General features: G+C 40.8%; 1 protein-coding gene and 1 pseudogene across 1 annotated transcript in view; one reads left to right on the forward strand and one right to left on the reverse strand.

Moving 5' to 3' along the window:
• The window catches only part of LOC117532330, an 83,457-nt pseudogene extending 79,641 nt beyond the window's left edge, over nucleotides 1-3,816 (forward strand).
• A 2,282-nt stretch (nucleotides 3,817-6,098) lies between these two features.
• LOC117504370 (serine/threonine-protein kinase BRSK2-like) overlaps nucleotides 6,099-24,576 on the reverse strand; it is a 175,379-nt gene continuing 156,901 nt past the window's right edge. Inside the window, exon 18 of the mRNA XM_034163836.1 lies at nucleotides 6,099-7,862. Within this exon, the coding sequence (XP_034019727.1) occupies nucleotides 7,639-7,862 (224 nt within the window). The 3' untranslated portion in view covers nucleotides 6,099-7,638. The remainder of the gene's footprint in view (nucleotides 7,863-24,576) is intronic.

Below are 24,576 nucleotides of genomic sequence, written 5' to 3' on the forward strand. Positions count from 1 at the left end.
AGAAGAGAGAGACCTAATGTTTAATAGACCACATTTAACTGTTTTAGTCTGTGGTGCAGTTGAAGGTGCTATATTATTTTTTCTTTTTGAATTTTTATGCTTAAATAGATTTTTGCTGGTTATTGGTAGTCTGGGAGCAGGCACCGTCTCTACGGGGATGGGGTAATGAGGGGATGGCAGGGGGAGAGAAGCTGCAGAGAGGTGTGTAAGACTACAACTCTGCTTCCTGGTCCCAACCCTGGATAGTCACGGTTTGGAGGATTTAAGAAAATTGGCCAGATTTCTAGAAATGAGAGCTGCTCCATCCAAAGTGGGATGGATGCCGTCTCTCCTAACAAGACCAGGTTTTCCCCAGAAGCTTTGCCAATTATCTATGAAGCCCACCTCATTTTTTATCTTACTACTCATCAATAATTGAAGAAAATAAGAACAACCCCAGGTTTCTTTTCAGCACTGTAGCCAGGCTGACAAAGAGTCAGAGCTCTATTGAGCCAAGTATTCCTTTAACTTTAACTAGTAATGACTTCATGACTTTCTTTGCTAATAAAATTTGAACTATTAGAGAAAAAATTACTCATAACCATCCCAAAGACATATCGTTCTCTTTGGCTGCTTTCAGTGATGCCGGTATTTGGTTAGACTCTTTCTCTCCGATTCTTCTTATAGTTAGGGCTGGATCAGGTGACCCTGAACCATCCCTTAGTTATGCTGCTGTAGACTTATACTGCTGGGGAGTTCCCATGATGCACTGTTTCTTTCTCTTTTTGCTCTGTATGCACCACTCTGCATTTAATCATTAGTGATTGATCTCTGCTCCCCTCCACAGCATGTCTTTTTCCTGGTTCTCTCCCTCAGCCCCAACCAGTCCCAGCAGAAGACTGCCCCTCCCTGAGCCTGGTTCTGCTGGAGGTTTCTTCCTGTTAAAAGGGAGATTTTCCTTCCCACTGTCGCCAAGTGCTTGCTCACAGGGGGTCGTTTTGACCGTTGGGGTTTTTCCGTAATTATTGTATGGCTTTGCCTTACAATATAAAGTGCCTTGGGGCAACTGTTTGTTGTGATTTGGTGCTATATAAATAAAACTGATTTGATTTGAATGTCTTTTTATTCTAGTGTTTTACCTTTTTATTATGGAGGGGAGTTATTTCAAAATGTTTTGAAATCTATGAATGTTTGCATGAAATATGGAAATATACATGGAATAATCCATAACAGTATAATTTTTGGGTCATTTGGTTCCAAAAACCCATATGGACGGAGCGTTTGAAAATTTCAAGTAACGCGTGTGTCGTATATGTGCTGTTGACGTAGAAAACCACTCTGTTGCTTATAATTAGTTCATTGTGGCCATGTCATTCTTTACATGTGATGATTATACTCAACTGATGTTCCTGAAATAAAAACTACATAGATTTTGTTTGTTACAATTGATCGTAACATATGTACTGAAATTAGTTTTTTTGTCAATTACTCTTAAAAAAACACCAGATAGGCTTATTTTTACTATAGAAGTTGAATACAAACTTGGGGTCAAGCAACATTTGGAGCCAAAGTTTCAAGTCTCTAGGTGCAGCGGTTCTCAAGATATGACATTTTTGTCAATATTTTTGGTGATTTTTTAACCCGATATCTTCACTGGCTCTATTCATATGGGTTTTTGGAAACAAATGACCCATAATTTATCCTGCTATAGTTTATTCCGTGTATATTTCCATATTCAGCCCCAACCAGTCTCAGCAGAAGACTGCCCCTCCCTGAGCCTGGTTCTGCTGGAGGTTTCTTCCTGTTAAGAGGGAGTTTTTCCTTCCCACTGTTGCCAAGTGCTTGCTCACAGGGGGTCGTTTTGACCGTTGGGGTTTTTCATGATTGTTGTATGGCCTTGCCTTACAATATAAAGCGCCTTGGGGCAACTGTTTGTTGTGATTTGGCGCTATATAAAAAAAAGTTGATTGATTGATTGATATTCCATGCAAACATTTACAGAGTTCCAAATTTTTTGAATATACACCCCTCCCTATTTTTATCGTGCCCTTTTTGATCTTAAATTTACTCTGTTGTTATAAATTGTGTGTTATGTGAAGCGCCTTGGGGCGATTCTGTCATGAGATGGCGCTATATAAATTAATAAATTGAAGCTGAGTAAAAAAAAAAAAAGAGGAGCGGTGAAGCTGAAGGGGGTGCATATGACAACACACACACACACACACACACACACACACACACACACACACACACACACACACACACACACACACACACACACACACACACACACACACACACACACACACACACACACACACAGCCAGCACAACACTGACACGTGCTGTCTGTTGATAAATTTGATGTGACCTGTCTGCAGATATTGATAAATGTGATGTGGTGTGTTTGCAGAGAAATATGTCTGTCTGTCCATGTCTGTACATAAGTCAGATATTTTTTTCTGTCTGTAGATAAATCTGATGTCTGTTCTGTAGATTTCTGATGAGATGGGAAAACCATAGAAAACCAGACAAAAGCATTGAGACTTTTGCTTTAGTCCAGCGAGTACAAGTACCCGGTTTATACGATGATGATTTAGACGTGGTAAAGAAGGAGCTGAGCTGGAGGGCGAGCCTCTCAATGCACCAGTCTTTTTACGCTCCTGTATATGGGCATGAACTTTGAGAAATGACTGAATGAGTAAGATCACAGACACAAGCGGCAGAAATGAGATTCTTCTGTTGTATCTGGGCTTACATTCCTGGACAGGTTGAGAAGCTGGACTTCTGTTTCTTCTCATCGAAAGGAGCCAGCTGAGGTGGTTCAGCTGGCTCCTTTCGATGAGAATGCCCCCTGGTCTTCCAGGCACATCCAACTGGGAGGAGATCCCTGGGAAGACTCAGGACACACTGGAGCGTTTATATTTCCCAGCTGGCTTAGGAACACCTCGGGATTGCCCTGGATTTGGCAGAGGATAGGGAAGTGTAGGTTGACTGCTTGGTCTGCTGCACTGCACCTCGGACCCAGATAAGGGGCTGTAAATGAATGAATGAAAGAAACAAATCCCATGTGCATCTGCAAGAAAAGAGAAAAAAAAAGTTACATGGACACAAGGCCTTCGTCTAAACTAAGTCGTTCAGCCTTCTTTCCTTTCTGTATGAATTTGAGGATGTTTAACAAGCAACAAACAACAAAACAAACAAACAATATTAGATTGTAGACTGAAATTAGATGAGTTCTTGCAGCTGTTCCTTCTTCTTTTATCGTGCTGTTGTTTGTGTTTTGACAGCATCACCATGCAGATGACCTCTGCAGGTTTTGTGAAGGTTTCTTTCTCCAGAACATGCATCGGCTCCTGGACAGAGAGGACTTCCACTGCCTGCTGCTGGGCCAGGTCGGCCAGGAGCTGCTCGACACGGAGACGCACACCAAAGCTAGGCCGGGATTGGACCAGGACCCGTGTAGCCTCCTCAGGCACCTGGAGGCCTCACTGACAGACAGACTTTACACTCTACACTCGGCATGTCGAGAGTAGGACCACCGCGGTGACCCTGAACACCCGAGGGTGAAAGACTGTTCAAGAAGCCATACACTGTCTCCACAGTGGCTCCTTGGTGTGGAGAAAAAGTGTCTCCTGCGTGGTGTTAATTAGACACGTGTCACATTGGTGCTGGAGCGATGAGTCAGTCTGAAAAATTAAGATTAATTGATTAAACACTCATCATTAGCTTTTCCACTTTGATGGTCTGTTTCCTGTCTTTGGAAATTAAATACGTTGATACTTGCGACTGTTGGTCAGACAAAATAAGAAGCACATCCACTTCATCTTGTCATTGAGTAATGTGGTACATCTTACGAGTACACACACTTCTGAGCACCCCCCCCCCCCCCCCCCCCGAATTTTTAACGACATACTCTCTCTTAAAGTAAGTCATATCTGGCTTTGTCCACTTTGCCACAAAAAAGTTAGATTTGTTTTAAAAACCTGCTTTCATCTATGCACTTCAGTTTACTTTGAACCTTTTTTAATGACACCGCCATCTAGTGGACTCAGAAAAAACAGTAAATCCTTCATGAGGCCTCATTTGGCCATTAAATGTCTGAGGTCCTCACAACAATTAGCAGATACGTAGTCACTGAAGCATGTCTGAGCAAGATGAAAGCATTAGCATGGCTAAACCCTTTCAGCTTCTCAGGTTTTAAAAAGTAACAGTTTGCATCATGTGTCGTGCTTGCATGTTACAGGGTAACATATGTCACATGTCACAGAATCCAATGGACATTGACCTTGTTTGACCTTTACTTTGGAGACCAAGCATTCAACACTGTCAAAACTATTCCATTTATTAATCCTATTAGCTCAACCAATAATTTGCAACACTTTTTACCAAAATTGGAGCCACTTTAACTTTTGACCCCTGTACAAACTGAAATTGACCTTTGTCACCATTCTTGCTGTTTTTACCCCATAACTCCATAACATCAGTCATAGATAGTCCAAACTATATATTTTTGGAATCTTTATGATCAGACAAGTAATGTGGTGCAGTTTTCAATTTGATTGGAGCATTTTTAAATTTTGACCCCTGTGTAATTCTTAAATTGACCTCTACCTAGCTGCCTATTGAAAATTCAAGTGGCCAGTCATTTTTTTTCAAAAGTGTCATGTTTAAGGTGTATTTCTGCTGAATTTGATGCTTGTATCACCATTTGAAAACTAACTTTGAAACTTAATAACCTCTGGCTACTGTTGAAGAAATATTTTCTTTATCGTACAATTTGTATTCATTGTTTTTTATTGTAGCTCTCAATATGCACTACAATGTAGTTCAGAGCATGCAGGTCATCTATCATGGTTTTGGGTGTCTGGCAGTGATGACCATATGAGACCTCATGAAACACATACTTTTTTTTTCTCACCCATTGGATGGTGCAATCTAAAAAAAGAGGCTTCAATATGCACTGCACTTCAGTTTACTTAGAACCTTTTTTTAAAAAAATGATACTGCCATCTAGTGGGCTCAGAAAAACAGTAAATCATTCATGAGGCCTCATTTGGCCATTAATTGTCTGAGGTCCTCACAACAAGGCTTGTATGCTCTTAAAGTAAGTCATATCTGGCTTTGTCCACTTTGCCACAAAAGTTTGATTTTTTTTAAAGACCTGCTTTTATCTATACACTTCAGTTTACTTTGAACCTTTTTGTAATGATACCACCATCTAGTGGACTCAGAAAAAACAGTAAATCCTTCATGAGGCCTCATTTGGCCATCAAATGTCTGAGGTCCTCACAACAAGGATTATATTCTCTTAAAGTAAGTCATATCTGGCTTTGTCCACTTTGCCACAAAAAGTTAGATTTTTTTTAAAAACCTGCTTTCATCTATGTACTTCAGTTTACTTTGAACCTTTTATTAATGACGCCGCCATCTAGTGGACTCAGAAAAAACAGTAAATCCTTCATGAGGCCTCATTTGGGCATTAAATGTCTGAGGTCCTCACAACAAGGAAAATATTCTCTTGAAGTCAGTAATATCTGGTTTTGTCTACTTTGCCACAAAAACTTTTTTTTTGGTTTAAATCCTGCTTTCATCTATGATATGTGTAACTGTGTGTGAAATTTGAAAATTGTAAGCAATAGTTCCACCCAGTGGTATCAAATGGAAAGTGTGAAAAAAAACAATGCTGCAGTGTCAAAGTCCCATTAAGTAAAATATGTACATCAACAGCAGTTCAAACAGCTGAGACAACAGCTCCGCACATGGCTCCAAAGTCAACAGATTTATTCCTTTAGCACTGAACTTGTTCACAGTAACATCACAAGGGAATACATTGCCAGTGGTGATCCTGCTCAGTAGTATCCTGCTCCGAGTCCGGTCAGTGTGCTCTGGATTCCCACAGTAAAAAAGAGAAAAGCCAACAATGATAGGTATTGCTTTAAGGTTTCTCTCCGATAGCTGACGCCTGCTCAGACCAGTCGCCAGCGAGGTCCCTCTTTGAGAGCTTGAATAATCAGAATGCGTTGCATGGTTACTGTGTGCGTACAGTATTTAGAAGGGAAGGGAAAAAACAAATAATAATAATAAAAAAATAATAACAATAATAAAAATAATTAAATAAAATGAAAAAAAAACCCTGAAATGCACATTAAAAAGTGGGGAGAAAAAGTTTCATCAACAACATGCAAAGAAAAGACGAATGCTGAACATGCAAACAGGTGTGCAAGGTCAAAGCTAAGAGTAGGAATCCCCTCAAAATTTTCTAAAATAAGCTTGTGGGTAACGTTGGATTATTTACAAAATGAGTGCAAATGGGGAGAAAGAAGTGACAGTCATCAACAAAGGGTTTGTTCCTCTGAAAGAGGCTAGTCTACATTCTTAAATAACCATAAATCATTTCCCATACGTATACTACACCATTTGCCATCACAATGCTCAGAAAAAACTCAAATGTCTACAGATTCTTCAGTGATCAATAAATTAAACATGACAAAAATATCCTTAAATAATCTGACATTCTCTGCATCGTTCATATAAATAACAGACAATAAATTAACCACAAAATGATAAGAGTACAAAAATATACACAGCAGTTAAATACTGTCTGAATCCTGCAGATAATTCAAAGAAACAAGAAGAAGAAGAAGAAGAAAAAAGAAAGGAATAAAGTTCAACATTGTGGCACTAAAAGTGCAAAAGGGAAAACTTTTCATCAGTACACACGAACAACAGAACATGGCAACAAACTGCTAAACATAAAGTCAGAGTTTTTATACATACGAAACATTACTTCCGCTGTACAACACAGTAGATCATTCATTTCTGCAATATCACCCCCTGCTGTCCATTCCTCCGAGAAACCATTTAATTTTACAGAAACACAATGGCGCGCGCGCTTGGTGCTGCGCTGCCGCTCGCCAAGAAAAACAACATGAAAAAGAAATACAATCCTGCCAGCATTCACCTCCATATTTGTCAGCGTGTGCAAGTCGTTACATCCCTCAGAGAAGTCGTGTCCATTTTCAGGAGTGCGCATGGGGCTTTTATGTACATGTGGCAGAAAAAAGAGTTAAGAGGGGAGGGGATGTATGTGCAGGGGGCTGACAAACATCACTGTCTTAAGGCGTTTTTGTTTTCTTTTGAGAGCTCCTCAGAGACGTCTCCGCATTTGGAGAAAAATGGGGAGAAAGTGATGTGGCGGGGGCGGGGCTGTCATCTCGCTTTTCTTCCATTTTCTGACTCTTTCGGCGGTGGCCGGCCATTAGGAGGCCACAGTCAGCCATCTGGAAGAGCCAAGGTCGGGGCGCTAATAGTTAGTATGGATGATCCCTGGTGGCAGAGACAATCAAGCCATCACACGTGATGAGCACAAACACGCAGTGACACACCCACCGGGACGTAAACAGGGACAGGAGGCAGCCACGACAAAGCTACATGTGCTACTTTTTGTAAAATGCTGATTAACTTTTAAACTGAAGTAGCCATTGAGATTTTATACAGTACAAAAGTTTATAGGCAAGAAACAAACAAAACAAAACAAAAAAACAAAAGTATTTTGTAGAGTTACACTCCGAACTAAAGGGCACAGCTAACAGCCGGGTCGGTCTAGTTTAACGACCTGATATCTGCGTATTGTCTACTCATGCACAGCTACCGCTCCTTAAGGTTGTTCCTGTGTCCTGTTGCCGGTGGCCGTCTTTGTTTTGTCTTTGCCAGGGGGGCATTTAGAGTCAGTGGGTGGGGCCTGGGTGGGCCTGCTGCTGAGGACATGCTTGGCAGGGGAGCTAGGCGTGGCAGGGGCGCCAGGGGAGTGGGACGCTTGGATGTTCTTCTCGTCTGAAAAAAGCTGTTTAATTACGTCAAAGAAGTTACTCAACGGGCTGCCTACACAGATGGGAAGAAAAGAACAAAACAGAGAGAGAGAACAAACAACAGATGAGCAATGGGGTCAACAAGAGGAGAGGAGAGGAGGAAGTGATGGAGGGATGAGGGGTGGAGCTGGAGAAAACGAGACTCGGGGGGGACGGTTCAGAATACAGGGACAAGAGGAGGCACCAAAGGAGCCAAAAGGTGATGCCACATTCATGATAAAAGCAAGGCAGCGTTATTTTTAACCAGATTCTGGCTGGTAATTACGATTCAACATCCATGTGGTAATTACTGTTTCCCTAAAACGTTCCAGTATACTCATTTATATGAAATATTTTAACACAGCATACAACTAATCCAACATTGTGCCAACTTAGTCTTTGTTTTGCCCCATTCTCATCCCCAACATGCACCCCAGAAGACTGCAGTCTATTAAAGTGAGAAACTGCTGTGTGAAGGCCACAGTTAAGCACAAATGATAAGCCCTGGTCACACCGAATAATAAAGCCATGAATAATGAGGCACGTATAAGATGTTCTTTTGAAGGAATTGCAGGAAACAGATGTTTAAAAAAAAAGGCTACAAGGGCTTTCTCAGGGTGGACCTGCTCCATTGCACATAGCCTGACCTGTCCTTGTAGCTGCCAGGTACTTGGATAATGGGCCTCGACCAGCCTTGTACTCACCACTAACATGCCTCTAACATCCTCGTTTGTCCTCGTACACAAATCACAGAGTGCTATTTTGAACTTCTTGAAGTTAGCGCCACGCTCAGAGATGAGTTTCATTAGCTGAATAATCTGCCTCTAAGAGACTCTAAGAGCCACTATTCTCCCACATTTCTTCAATAACTCTACTCATACCAAAACAAAACAAAACAAAACAAAAAAACACTACGTGGCTCATTATTCATCATTCATTATTCGGTGTGACCAGGGCTTTACCATAGATGCGGTTTGTTGACTTGCTTGCAAAAACAGTGGTAGCGCATCTGTTGCACAGCCTCGGTGCTTCGGGAAAACTTTCAAACCATGATCTTCCAGTATGCATAAATGTGTGAAAGTTGGAGCATTTGAATTTAGGCACTGCATGATGCATGATGGATGTCTTTTGAGTCCATATGTTGGGTTTACACATAACGATGAGGAGTCACGAACGCCACAAATCGAAATTTGTGACTTGATGATCACAAATTTGAATTGTATGTGATGATTGCCGTCATGAGCTGTCACGACCTGTTACCATCCCTTACCAAAAAATAGTACTGATAAGTATATAAAAAGTAAACTGGAAGTATACTTGAAACATACTTGCATGTACTACTTTTTGGTAAGGGATGTATTACGATGAATGGCATGAATCACTGACAAATCATCACAAATCATTATGCATGGTCATGAATATTGTCCCGCGTTGTTGGAAATCATCATGTTGTGTCACAAATCTATTATGAATCTGTCAGGAATTTTGCAAATCGGGCAAATTTGGTATATATGACTCCACACACACACCACATTACATATGTGGTGCAGGCTCTTGTCTGGAATCCGACTTGGCGCAACTTTGCTTCTTTGGCATACTGCAGGAATGAAACATGCAGCAGGATTTATATCAATCATGAGCGCGCAATTGAGAGAAAACAGTGATTCGTAGTGGTGCGCAGTGAACCGTGACGCTGCGTGGAAGCGCGTGACAATTCATGTCAGTTCTTCACAGCACAAACACACATCACACACTTTCGTGTCAGTGTGTAATGACGTGAGACAGTATGGGCTCCAAGAACCATCAAGAATACAGTATGAATGCTGTCACGCTCTATTACAAATTACCACTAATCACCACAAACGAGATCAGCTGCAAACTCCACAAATTGAGGGTGATTCATAACATTCATGGAAGATTATTTGGCAGCCAAAAACACGGTCCACGAATATCAAAGAAGTCACAAACCGACACGGGCCGTTAAGAACCCGATTCAGATGCATTCATAAAAGGGAGTTTTTCCTTCCCACTGTAGCCAAGTGCTTGCTCACAGGGGGTCGTTTTGACCGTTGGGGTTTTACATAATTATTGTATGGCCTTGCCTTACAATATAAAGCGCCTTGGGGCAACTGTTTGTTGTGATTTGGCGCTATATAAAAAAAATTGATTGATTGATTGATTGATTCAAGTCACCTTACGAATGCCACGAATGTGCCACGACTGACGGGAAAATTATATTTGTAACGCATCATGCCTATATGTAAACATAGCATAAAATGTGCATGCCGATCACACTCTTACAAAGAAAACACTCTTGTCAACACGACATCAAATGTCATGTGTTATCATCAGTGGCAGAGCTTGTTTAGCATACTTTACCTCATATCATTTACATTTTACATTGTATTGAAGTTAAGTTAAACATTTTAGAACTATAGTCACATTAAAACTTTGTGAACATTGAAACGTCCCAAGTTTAAATCTACCATACAGTTAGCAGCCGGGTCAGTCTCATTTAACAACCTTGTCAACTATGTAGGGATGGGTATTGATAAGATTTTATCAATATCGAGTCCGCTTATTGATCTGATTCTTTATCGATTCCCTTATCAATATCTCTTGTGAATTTTCTGTGTACTAAAAGTTATCTTTACAGGTTTTCTATGACAACAACATTTTATTGAGTCTTAAAGTAAATAAATATGAACTTGGTCGCTGGATCCTTGATCTCTGGACATAAATATAAATAAACAAAATCTGTAGTTTTTGCCAAAATCATTTCCTTTCAGATATTAATGAGACAAATTTAACTACATAGCCTCTGAGCTGAGCTTTTTTTCATTTGATTTAAAATGGCAATTTGCTTTGAAGTTATTAATTCGGACCGAAAGCTATCTTTCAAACTTCAGCGTTTGGAGCTGTGCATTTAGTCCCACAAAATGGGAATGGAAGGACAATTCTTGTTTCTTTCTCACAAGACAAGAGTCCTAGTTAGTGACTTTAATCCGCACAAAGATGACACACGATTGACATCTTTAAATGGCTTTGAGAGGGGTTAATGAAGAAATTGCGGACCTGCCGCTTCTGAAAAGCAGCGAGGCAGAGAACCAGCGAAGCAGTGGCTCGAAGCAGTGGGTTGAAGCGCTGCTTTGTTGTTTCAAGCTTCAAGTAGACCTGCTGCAGAAGCAGCGGGTCTGCAGTCAATGTAGAGAAATGGCCATTTTCCCGATAAACATCCTCAAAAAGAATGGCCACTCTGGCGTAATGTGAACTGAAGGACTGACAGGGGAATCGTTAAGCAAAAAGACTATTGATGTCGGTGGATCAAATAATTTCTTAACTATTCTAAACGAGAACCAGTTTTCAATACCCAACCCTACAACTATGGATCATCTACTCATGCCATGTCTGATGAAATATGGCCAATTAGGTATAGTTGCATCTGTATTAAGATATACTTACACCTGGATGAGTTTGGTAAATTTCATGCCGTAATGAGCCAAGCTAAACCTCAGCATACCATGGCTGATTTCCCCAAGAAGCTCTCACCTGGACTTATCATTGGTGTTCCAAAGCAGGCACAGCGCTTGGAAAAAGTTAGGAAAAGCAGTTGTTCTGAGCTAAATGGACTCTCAGTCACCTTGGTCATGCCAGTGCATCACTCAATATGGCAGGCCTGGTGTAAATCCATGTAACTCTGGGCAAACTTGGTGTACACTCCATCCTCAAGTCATAATATTTTGCAGTTATTCTTTCCATGCTTGACATGATAAATGAACACTTACTGTGTTGAGCCGAGTGTAAGGTGGTCAAGTTGGCTGAGAGTTCATCTGACCTGAAAATTTTAAAACCTGTTCAAAACTGACACCAACCTTTCCTGACTTATGCTGATTTATGCCAAGCAGAATGCCGTGCCCCCACCGGGACACGTTAGCCCTGACAAGGCGCTACTCTAGAAAACATTGCACCAAACTTGGCCAGGTGCAAGAGCTGCTTTAGAATTTATTTGTGGCTCACAGTAAACACGACTTTAATCTCACCAGTAGCATATGTGGTAAGTAATTACTAGAGCTGGGCAGTGATTAAAATTTTTAATCACGATTAATTGCACGGTTTCCACAATGTCATATGCAAAATCCATTTTTTTTTATGTAAAACTATTTTAATTACAAGTTATTTAATGTAAGCAAAAAAAACAAAACATAAGGATTTTCTTGAATAAACTGCTGGGTATAAATTAGCAGTTCTGATGTTGCTGACACACATCTACACTATTCTGTGTTTTGTCATGAGGCTTTGTTTCATTTGGCTTTAAAGTAAGGCTGCAACAAAGATTAATTAAAAAACTATGGCTTTCCTTCACTCCAATTTGGTGTTCAAAATGCAGGCAATAGTGTTTTAGAGGGTTAGAAATTCAAAAATCTTCTGGGGAAAGCTGGCCCCACGCTTCCCTATCCTGCAGTGCTTGCAGAGCTCCATGACTGGTGCGCTATTGACACCCATGTGCTTCATTCATAGCAATTTGAAAATGGGATATGTCTCATAAAACACATTTGTTGTGAGCAGAGCAATCAGAGGATTGATTACCATGTTTTAGTAAGACGAAGGTTACAAAAAAAAAAATCATTCAAAGTCACAAAAATGAAATAATAATAATAATGCATTGTTAGTCATCCTTGCATGGGTGATACAGTTGATGTTTGTTGATGCAAATATGGATCTGTTTGGAACAAACCTGAAATATGATCTATAACACAATAATCCAGAGCAGAAAAAGGAGCATAATGTTTGCAGAGTCACTCGCTACCTTCGAACCCCCATCATGAACGTGGCATGACATTCCAAAAGACACTGATAAGGTCAGACTATCAAACAGCTTGATACGTTAGAATATTCAGGTTGCAAAGTCTCAGTTTCACCTGTTTGGTTGGAGAGTTAACCAGAGTGCTGGAAGACATGTCAGCTATCAGTGACATGACCATTAAGAAAAACATGTTGGAACAACACAGGAGAAGCAATTCCACCATCTTCAACAGACTGGATTTTATGTATGGTTCATTTATTTTATTTGAATTTTAGCCATTATGTTAGCTACTTTTTCTGTCTTATGAGTTCTGCTCACTTCAGCAACTTGTTGCCTCCATACAAATGTCTTCCAGAGCTCTTGTTAAAGGTGAACTCCAAGTTTTTCAACCTGGGTCATATACTATTTAGATGTATTTGGCTTCAACTTTTCACTCTGAGTAATAGTGATACAATGGAAGCCGTTTGGGGAAAGTTAAAATCCAAAGCAAATCACAACAGAATATGCAAAAATGTCATTAGAAGTGTCTGGTAGCATGTAGAGGACCGCTACTGAGGTACTACAGGTGCATGTTTACCTCAGTAAATGCAAATAAACTTTAAAAAATGACTAGGTATAGAGGCAGCATACAAATTCAGCTGTCGATGTGTTGATGAGGGGCTAATTCGCTTACAGCAGGAAAGAACCACTCATCAGCAATCACGGCAGTGATGAGAGCAGCAGTGCCAAACAGACAAAAAACAAAATGCACATGTGTACCTCTGCAGGATGCTCTTATTTTTTTATATTGTAAAAAAAATTTTTTTTTTTTTTTATTACAGGTGTGTTCATAGTAACAGCAGCATTTAAAAATGTTCAAAATCCTTATATGAAGAAAAAATTCTGAAATTATTTTACAGAAAGTGAAGAAAAAGGAAAATTAGGCTGTTCAAAAAACAGCAGTCTGCATATGATGTTATAAACTCAAACATTTACTGTATAAACTGAAAGATGAAGATTTGTCTTTCCTGTGAATCACTGAACTAATAATTTAATTATATGACCACTGTTTCTGAGACCTGCTTCACATCTTTATTGCATGGAGTCGACCAACTTCTGGTCCCTGTGAACAGGTATTCCAGCTCAGGAAAATTGAACTACATTCCATAATAGCTCAGAAACAGCATTTTTTGATGTCACCTCTATTGTATTAAGGTTCAGGGATTGGGCTGGCCACTCCATAACTTTAATCTGGTTAGTCTGGAATCAAAATGCTGTTCTCTTACTGGTGTGTTTGATGTTGCTGTCTTGTTGAAACACCCATTTGAAGGACATTTTCTTTTCGGCATAAGGCAGCATGACCTCTTCAAGTATTTTGATGTATTCAAACTGATCCATGATGTATGCAATAAATAGGCTCGCCACCATAGTGAGAGAAACATCCCCATATCATGATGTTTGCTCCACCATGCTTCACTGTCTTCACAGTGTACTGTGGCTTGAATTCAGTTTTTGGGGGTCGTCTCACAAACTGTCTGCTGCCCCTGTTAACCCCCAAAACGTGAATCAGCTGCAAATTGTGAATTATCCACAAACCGTTAATTGCAAAACGTGAATACTGAAAAAATATCTCCCAAAACGTGAATGCGGGTCTTGCAAAACTTGAACATCATTCATGATATATTTTATATATATATATATATATATATATATATATATATATATATATATATATATATATATATATATATATATATATACAGTAGTGTTCAGAATAATAGTAGTGCTATGTGACTAAAAAGATTAATCCAGGTTTTGAGTACCGTATTTTCCGGACTATAAGTCGCACCGGAGTATAAGTCGCACCAGCCACTTTATCCATTATAAAGAAAAACAAACCATAAATAAGTTGCACCGGAGTATAAGTCGCAGCAGCCACTTTATCCATTATAAAGAAAAACAAACCATAAATAAGTCGCACCGGAGTATAAGTCGCACCAGCCACTTTATCCATTATAAAGAAAAATAAACCATAAATAAGGTCCACTGGACTATAAGTCCCATGGACATACAGGTATGTTAACATGAAAAGTTCAGATGATAATATTGTGACGGCTACCGTTTTCGGATGCATATTTCACCAGTCGCAACTTGTAATCTGCAGAGTATGATTTTCTTTTTGGTGACATTTTTTCGGGCCTTCTCCGTTGTCTTGTTATGTTATCAGTAACGTTAAAATTTTTATTTTTCTATGGTAGTCAGAAGTCGCAGGAACAGTCACACAAGCCTCGAGTGCCCTCTCGTGAGCTGCATTTTACCTACGGATATGTTTGTATTTTGCGGACCACATTGCGAGCCAAACCATGCAGCACCTACCTGCGCAGCTCATGACCTCCCAGCGGTGTCGATCCAGCTCCTTCCAAGTGCAGACGCTAATCCTCCGCCGTCGCTCAGTGCTCCCATGCAGCTCTCAGCGTCAACTCTGCTCACACTGATATCCAAGGGTTGAAGCTGTTTTGTTAGCCGTCCCGGAATAAACACCATGTTCGTCTGCTTCAAACGCTTTTCACAATCATCAACGCCAGCTCCTTCCAAGTGCACACGCTAATCCTCCGCCGTCGCTCACCCAATGCTCCCACGCAGCTCTCAGCGTCAACTTAAACACTCTGCTCACATTGATATCCAAGGGTTGAAGCTGTTCTGTTCGCCATGCCGGAATAACAGCAAGCACCGAGTTCGTCAGCTTCACACGCTGTGGGTGAGGTGAGGAAAACGCATCCAAAGTTCTGTTCTCTGATTGGTTATCGCGACCAGCATGAACTATAGGATGGCCGTCATACTACAGTGCCCATGATGCATTGCATTTCCTTTTCCGGTGGCCATTTTAAAACATAGATCGACTCTGTCACGTAAAATTGTTTTGTTACAGTAAATTAATTGAGATCCTACCGGTATATTTTTCATTTATAAGTCGCACCGGAGTATAGGTCGCACCCCCGGCCAAAACATGTAAAAAAGTGCGACTTATAGTCCGGAAAATACGGTATATTTCTTATTGTTACATGGAAACAAGGTACCAGTAGATTCAGTAGATTCTCACAAATCCAACAGGACCAAGCATTCATGATATGCACACTCTTAAAGTGGATATGGCACCTAAAAAATTAGGTTAAACTGATATAAATATCAAAATATGCATACAGTATCGTAAGTTGAAAGTGGTTTTAATTATTATCACTGAGAAATAAAGTTTGTACAGTTTCTCAAAAGTGTGTTTCTTGGAAAGCGCGCTGGTAGTGTTCCATCAGCAGCCACGTGATGCCGTGACATCACAGCGTGTAGAGTCCCGTCTTTGTCTGTTAGATTAACAACAGGAACAGATGGACCTCAGCATGGACAGTGACGAGATCAAGAACTTTTCTGACTCCTCTTCAAGTGTGAATTATTTCTGACTCGGATCCTGAGGATGTCGCAGCAGTGATTAGACCCTACAGATTGGAGCCATATCTTTCGGACGAACATTCAAACCAGGAGCATTATGGCAGCGAAAATAATGCCGGTGGTGCTTATGGTGGAGCAGAACCAGAGGCAAGAGACGTGCCAATTCCGATGGATTTTGAAAGGCTGCAGAATATGGAATGGTAAGGTAGGCTTTGATTTTTGTTGCTGCTGTTTTTAACACTCTAATTACTGTATAGCATTTTCGATTCGAGCGTCTGTTTACTGCCTTTGTTATTGTTCCAGAGCCGTGGCAGTGTAGCTATTACTTGCAGACCACCGTCATTACCTTCGGGTTTTTGTCATGTTCGAGTGCCTGGCATTGCATTCATACGTGTTTAGTTACGTTATTTTCATGAAAGAATAGGAAATAAATGGCGAAAGTTTGAAAAATACCACCGAAAACAACAGTGAACATGCCGCCGCCGTGTTTACATGCCGCCGCCGTGTTTACGACGTAAGTTCCTTGACCATTTCAAGATTATTGTGAACATATTATTTGGGGTTGACATTTTATGTGTTCCTGTGAGCAGTGAGAACATGGAGACAGTAGAGGAAAGTGTCTGCTGTTGGGAACAAATGCGTGTGTGCGAGCGTAGAGAGCGGCAGCCTGACATTTCGTGCATCGCACAACAGCGCAGCTTTCGATCAGTCTGCCTGGACTTGAAAAGGGTAAAACCTTTCACCTTGTGTTTGTGCAATATGCTGCGACACACTGGTCAGGCATATCGACAAGTCCCTGCGAGCTGTGTTTAATCAAAGTTTCTGCCGCTAAACAAAGTGTAAACAATGGCCGCCAGGCGTGCAAGCCGATACGGTCTACATGTAGTGACGTATTTTAGGCTAGGTGCTCAGCAGGAAGCTGATCACGAGGCGTGCACATTTTTCAGTGGCGGGACGTTCAAATGTTATATATAACGGGAGAATTGCGTCCATTTTCCCAAAACGCTTAGGTTGACCGAATTATATAACCTTTGTTACATGTAATAAGACTATGTTGTCTTTAAGTGTCATATCCACTTTAAGGCTATGAAATTGGGCTATTAGTAAAAAAAAAAGTAGAAAAGGGAGTGTTCACAATAATAGTAGCATCTGTTGTTGATGCTACAAACTCAAAACTATTATGTTGAAACTGCTTTTTTAGCAATCCTGTGAATCACTAAACTAGTATTTAGTTGTATAACCACAGTTTTTCATGAATTCTTCACATCTGCGAGGCATTAATTTTGTTGGTTTGGAACCAAGATTTTGCTTGTTTACTAGTGTGCTTGGGGTCATTGTCTTGTTGAAACACCCATTTCAAGGGCATGTCCTCTTCAGCATAAGGCAACATGACCTCCTCAAGTTTTTTGACATATCCAAACTTATCCATGATACCTGGTATGCGATATATAGGCCCAACACCATAGTAGGAGAAACATGCCCATATCATGATGCTTGCACCACCATGCTTCACTGTCTTCACTGTGAACTGTGGCTTGAATTCAGAGTCTGCGGCTCTTGGACCCAAAAAGAACAATTTTACTCTCATCAGTCCACAAAATATTCCTCCATTTCTCTTTAGGCTAGTTGATGTGTTCTTTGGCAAATTTTAACCTCTTCTGCACATGTCTTTTATTTAACAGAGGGACTTTGCGGGGGATTCTTGCAAATAAATTAGCTTCACACAGGCATCTTCTAACTGTCACAGCACTTACAGGTAACTCCAGACTGTCGTTGATCATCCTGGAGCTGATCAATGGGTGAGCCTTTGCCATTCTGGTTATTCTTCTATCCATTTTGATTCTGTTTTCTTCCACGTGTCTGTTTTTTTTTTTTTTTTTTTTTTGTCCATTTTAAAGCATTGGAGATCATTGTAGATGAACAGCCTATAATTTTTTGCACCTGCGTATAAGTTTTCCCCTCTCCAATCAACTTTTTAATCAAACTACGCTGTTCTTCTGAACTATGTCTTGAACGTCCCATTTTCCTCAGGCTTTCAAAGAGAAAAGCATGTTCAACAGGTGCTGGCTTTATACTTAAATAGGGGACACCTGATTCACACCTGTTAGTTCCACAAAACTGACAAACTCACCGACTGAATGCCACACTACTATTATTGTGAACACCCCCTTTTCTACTTTTTTTTACTAATAGCCCAATTTCATAGCCTTAAGAGTGTGCATATCATGAATGCTTGGTCTTGTTGGATTTGTGAGAATCTACTGAATCTACTGGTACCTTGTTTCCCATGTAACAATAAGAAATATACTCAAAACCTGGATTAATCTTTTTAGTCACATAGCACTACTATTATTCTGAACACTACTGCATATATATCAGTTTAAGTAGTTTATGGATTTCAGTTTACGGATCAATTACTGCAGGAAATCTTGATCGCAAACCCTATGACCGTAAATTTATTTATTTATTTTTTATTTTTGGCAGGGGTCACAACAGCTGCTGAGGTGGGGAGGAGATCCGCGAGCAGCTGGCGCTTCTGTTCATGTTGCCTCTCCAAACCAGCAGGAGACAACTGAAGTGTTCAGTGAATCTGGTGACACCACACCTGAATTTATTGAATATTTTTCTGGTGTCTTGTTTTTGTACTTTGTAGACGATCCCTGCATTTTCATTTCTCCACTGCCTGCTCGTTCAGATTATTGTTATTTTTGCAGTTCAGAGGACGGCTCATATGGATAAAAATAAGGTTGTAACTCGTTGTCTACAGTGGCTTGCAAAAGTATTCAGCCCCTTGGTATTTCATGCTTTTAATTTGTTTATTGCATTTCAAATACAAAAAGCAAATCAGGCTTCTCAATATAAAATTTTCTAAAATTATCTTCATTGGACTCAAACTGAAAGTAAATCTCTACAACTTGATAGAAATTAATTAAAAATATAAAAGCCAAGATGATAGGTTGCATAAGTAATCAGCCCCTTTGGTATAATAGGTGTAAATAATCAGTTTAATTGACAGTTTTCTTCAGACAAGTCAGGGGATGGATGCATGAGCATTTCCAAGTCACTGAATATGTCATGAACTTTATTTACATCCGTTACGAAGAAATACAAACAATATGGCACTCTATGGTAAGTCTGTGTTTAGTAAACAGTTCTCAAAAACTGAGTGACTATGCAAGAAGGAGAAGAGTGAGAGAAGCCAGACAACCCTGAAGAAGTTATAGGCTTCTGTGGCTGTGATTGGAGAAATTGTGCATAGTGCATGTTTTGCATTTTGTACCACCAGTTATACAGGGATCCTCTCCATGAAATTAGACACTTGTAATTGCACTTGTTGCATATTGACTGATAACCTAAAGATTATGAGGTTTTGAGCTTGACCCAAAGGTTTCCATTGTATAGTTATGATGGTGTTACATTCTACTTCAGTACAGGACCATTTACGATAGTTTCAGTCGAGAGTGAAAAGCTTAACCCAAAAATATCTTTAAATAGGACCCAGGTTGAAAAATGCCAGTGTTCCTCTTTAATTCTCCATCGCATCACCACACAACATCCATGCGGACAACAGTTCTTATTTAGTTCAAAACAGTCAGTTAAAAACATGCAACATTAAAACACAGTGCACACATTAATACACAACCACAAGGTTAGGATTCCAACTTTGTCCTTATTCACTGGTGAAAACATCTCAGCCATTTAGTTTTGAGTGCTGATGAAAAGTAATGAATGTGTGTTGGAGGTGCACGTTAATGGTGACACCATTACTCCTCTTAACTACGCAATGGCATGAGTCTTTATCTGATATTTTGTTCCAGGCTTTTCAAATATGGAAAAGTCTTTGTAAGTAGTGAACCACGCAGCACCATGCAAACAGATCAGTTAAGAGCAACACACAGAATAATGTCCATCTCTTCAAGACATTTGGCTTTCCAAGGGAGTTCAAATGAAGAGGAAAATTCATCCCCCTATCTTCCATTCAGCTGAATGGGAAAGCATGTCTTTGACTGGTACTACTACTGTGAACAACTTGATCATTGGTTTCACTATTAATGGAACAGATATGTTTGGAATTTAATTTCAAATTAGACTGTCTGTTGACCAAGTAATGATTGGAATGTGAACCCCACATTTACACAGCAACATGAAGGCAGAGTTGGCAAATGTGTGCCATGGTTTTGCTTCTTAAAAGATGCCATCATGGCCCAAAATAGGGGTTGCCTCTCCCTCACCTGCATCTATCAAACCCAAAATTTCAGAACTAAATATACAGGTGATTTTACAGTTACAAATAGAAATTTTGCTGACTCCGGGACTGACTACATTAATCTGTTTACTTGCCTTGCTAATTGCAGTGAGGAGACCCAACCTTGTCAACATATACGGTGCATCAGAAAGTGTTCACAGTGCTTCTGTTTTTCCACATTTTGTTATGTTATAGCCTTATTCCAAAATGGAGTAAATTCCTTTTTCCATCAGAATTCTACTCACAACACCCCACAATGACAACATGAAAAAAGCTTTTTTTTTTTTGTTGTAAATGTATTATTAAAAAAAAAAAAAAAAACCTAAGTAATCACATGTACATAAGTATTCAAACCCTCTGCTCAATACTTTGATGCACCTTTGGCAGTAATTACAGCCTCAAGTCTTCTTGAATATGATGCCACATGCTCGGTGCACCTATCTTTGGCCAGTTTTGTCCATTCCTCTTTGCAGCACCTCTCAAGCTCCATCAGGTTGGATTTTCAGATCTCTCCAGAGATGTTCAATCAGATTCAGGTCTGGGCTCTGGCTAGATTAAGGACATTCACAGAGTTGTCCTGAAGCCACGCCTTTGATATCTTGGCTGTCTTTAGGGTCATTGTCCTGATGAAAAATGAACTGTTGCCCCAGTTTGAGGTCAAGAGCGCTCTGGAGCAGGTTTTCATCCAGGATGTCTCTGTACATTGCTGCATTCATCTTTCACTCAATCCTGACTAGTCTCCCAGTTCCTGCTGCTGAAAAAACATCCCCACAGCATGATGCTTCCACCACCATGCTTCACTGGTTTCCTCCAAACATAATGCCTGGCATTCATGACAAAGACTTCAATCTTTGTCTCATCAGACCAGAGAATTTTGTTTCTCATGGTCTGAGAGTCCTTCAGGTGCCTTTTGGCAAACTCCAGGTGGGCTGACATGTGCCTTTTACTAAGAAGTAGCTTTCGTCTGGCCACTCTAACATACAGGCCTGATTGATGGATTGCTGCAGAGATGGTTGTCCTTCTGGAAGATTTTCCTCTTTCCACAGAGGAATACTGAATCTCTGTCAGCGTGACCATCAGGTTCTTGGTCACCTCCCTACTAAGGTCCTTCTCTGCTGATCACTCAGTTTAGATGGGTGGCCAGCTCTACGATGAGTCCTGGTGGATCTGAACTTCTTCCATTTATGGATGATGGAAGCCACTGTGCTCACTGAGACCTTCAAAGCAAGAGAAATGTTTTTGTACCCTTCACCAGGTTTGTGCCTCGAAACAATCCTGTCTTGGGGGTCTACAGACAATTCCTTTGACTTCATGCTTGGTTGGTGCTCTGACATGCACTGTCAACTGTGGGACCTTATATGTAGACATTTGTGTGCCTTTCCAAATCATGTCCAATCAGCTGAAATTACCCCAGGTGGACTCCAATTAAGCTGTAGAAGGATCTCAAACAGGATGCACCTGAGCTCAGTTTGGAGCTTCATGGCAAAGGCTGTGAATACTTATGTACGTTTCTTAGGGTGTTTTTGTTTGTTTGTTTTTTAATAAATTTGCAAAAATTGTTGTGTGGGCCGCCAGAAGAGGAGGTACTGCTGGCCCACCACCAGAGGGCGCCCTGCCTGAAGTGCGGGCTTCAGGCAGGAGAGGGTGCTGCTGCCACGGACACAGCCGGGGGTGACAGCTGTCACTCATTATCTCCTGACAGCTGTCACTCATTCATGCTTCATCATCTCACTCCATAAAACCCGGACGTCATCTCCACCTCATCGCCGAGATATCGTCAAACCGTTCAGGTAGTATTCTCAGCCTTAAAAGTGAACTGTGTATCAGTCTGAACTCTTTTTTGCAGCCGTTTTCCTGTGGTGTTCCGTGTCTGTGAGACAGGCGTACGGTGTGACCAGCAACGGCTCCGCTGCACACCTCTACCAGATAAGTGGGTAGACAGGAGCTGCACGAGTGTGTGTTAGAGGTGGAGGTGGCATTCCCACCGTTGTTGCTACTGGGTGTGCACACACCCATATCTTATTGTCTCTGCTCCCTGCCAGCAGTACCAGATCCGACCTCCGAGGGCGGTGGCCACTTGGGGACCCGGGACTTGGCGGCTCCAGTATTCTCCGGGTTCGGTGGCGGAGGAAATCGTGTGGTTCCGGTTCATCTCAGGACAGACGTCTTCTATCCTCGAGCCTGCCCACACGTCACCCTTGTGATTGACTGTGCAAAATTTCACATTCCTCTGTGTTGTGCTCATTCACAACAGTAAAGTGTGTATATTCGACTCTTTCATTGTCCGTTCATTTACGCCCCCTGTTGTGGGTCCGTGTCACTACACTTTCACAACAAAAATATCAAGAAAACTTTTTTCACATTGTCATTATGGGGCATACCCGTATATAGAGGGGGTTCAACCGTACCCCCCCCCCCCCCCCCGAGAATTCTACTGATTTTTTTCTGATCTGGATATCAACGTTACGTATTTTCTTTTCATTGATAATAAGCAACAAACACTAACTGTTACACAGCTATTATCATGCACCCTCAAGTTTCAATTTCCTCTGCCAGAGTAATCCCTTAAGTGATGAAAGGGGAAACTCCTAGATAAACTTTTCCCATGGGGGTTGAGAATTTTTGCTCCCTGGTCCCTATCCTCCTCTGATATCAAACAGATTAGTAGGCTTGTAAATACCCATGTAGACACACAATTACACTTGTCTGGTTTGTAAAAACATGTTTGTATGTATAAGCTGAGAAATAAAGGAAGCTTCTCCTTCCTGTGGCAAATACTGTAAAGGTGCAAATATTCGTGTGGGATTTATTATGCGAATTTCGCGAGTTAAACAAGGTCGCCAAATTAAATACCGCTATTTTAATACATAACGTACATATACGTACATATTCATAATGTAAACGCGAATATTAATACCGCTAAATACGAGGTCTCTTTTTATTTTTTGCAAAAACTATAAGGATTAGAATCATGTGCTCTTGCATCAGCCAAGCTTGAACCTTTGTGCGCATGCGTGAGTTTTTTCACGCCTGTCGGTTGCGTCATTCGCAACCGACAGGCAGGTATAAAGTTTGCATTAATGTTATCTTGGTTCTTCCTGGGTGGTTCTTATGGCAACCAATCCCAAGCAAGGACTATTTGTATATAAAAATGTATTTCCTAAAATGATACATTTTGGGTTTCAAATGAAATTTATGTAGCTTTTTACCCCTCAAAATCCTCAAAAAGCTTCTGCTCAGCTTCGCCCCCTGAGCCCCCCACGAGGGCGTTACTCCTCGACCCCACCGGGGGCCCTGCGGCCCACTTGACCCCCAACTCAAGGATTTGAACCCCCCCTTTCACATTCCTATATATGGCCCTGTGGGGTATTCTGTGTAGAAATTTGAGAGAGAAAAAATGAATTTCATCCATTTTTGGAATAAGGCTGCAACATGTGGAAACAACAAAATGTGGAAAAAGTGAAGTGCTGTGAAAACTTTCTAGATACACTGTATCTTCACATCCATTGTGTTAGCACTGCTTGTTCATGACTTTAAAATTTTACAATCCCTCACTTTGACATTAAATCAAATCAATTTTATTTATATAGCGCCAAATCACAACAAACAGTTGCCCCAAGGTGCTTTATATTGTAAGGCAAGGCCATACAATAATTACGGAAAAACCCCAACGGTCTAAACGACCCCCTGTGAGCAAGCACTTGGCAACAGTGGGAAGGAAAGTGACAGGAAGGTGACATCACCCCAAAAAGTCTACATAGCATAGCTCTCAACATTAAAAACCATTAAAACTGTCTCTGCTCCATGTGTCTATCCCAGTCGCCCATGTAGTGTAATGTCCCTGCACATCACAGTAAGTGTTTCCACCAGCAGCTAGTCAGCCATTCTGTGTGGTTACACAGGCAGTGTTGGACAGAAGGGCCAGCAATTTAAACCATTAAATTAGCATACAGATATATGTCTATTTACATATTTTTAATGCCACCACACACAATAAAATTGAATTGTTTCAGGTGTCACTAGTCTGGAGCGACAGATGTTTGGTCTCAGCCACACTGAAATGACTTGCTGAGATGGACATGTGTGTTTTACACATGTTAGTGCAAACAGGTCGTGTTGGTGATAGGCCTCAGGGCACTGGCAGTGCGGGTTAACAGCGGGTAGTCAAGTGGTTTAGCCAGGGAAGCCCGGCCAGTTTGGGTCTTACCACGCTTGGAGGATTTAGTGGATGAGCGCTGAGACCCATCTAAGAGCAGAGGACAGTGTCAGAAACACCAA

This window comes from Thalassophryne amazonica, chromosome 2 (genome assembly GCF_902500255.1).
Source record: "Thalassophryne amazonica chromosome 2, fThaAma1.1, whole genome shotgun sequence".
In the NCBI taxonomy this organism is placed as follows: domain Eukaryota; kingdom Metazoa; phylum Chordata; class Actinopteri; order Batrachoidiformes; family Batrachoididae; genus Thalassophryne; species Thalassophryne amazonica.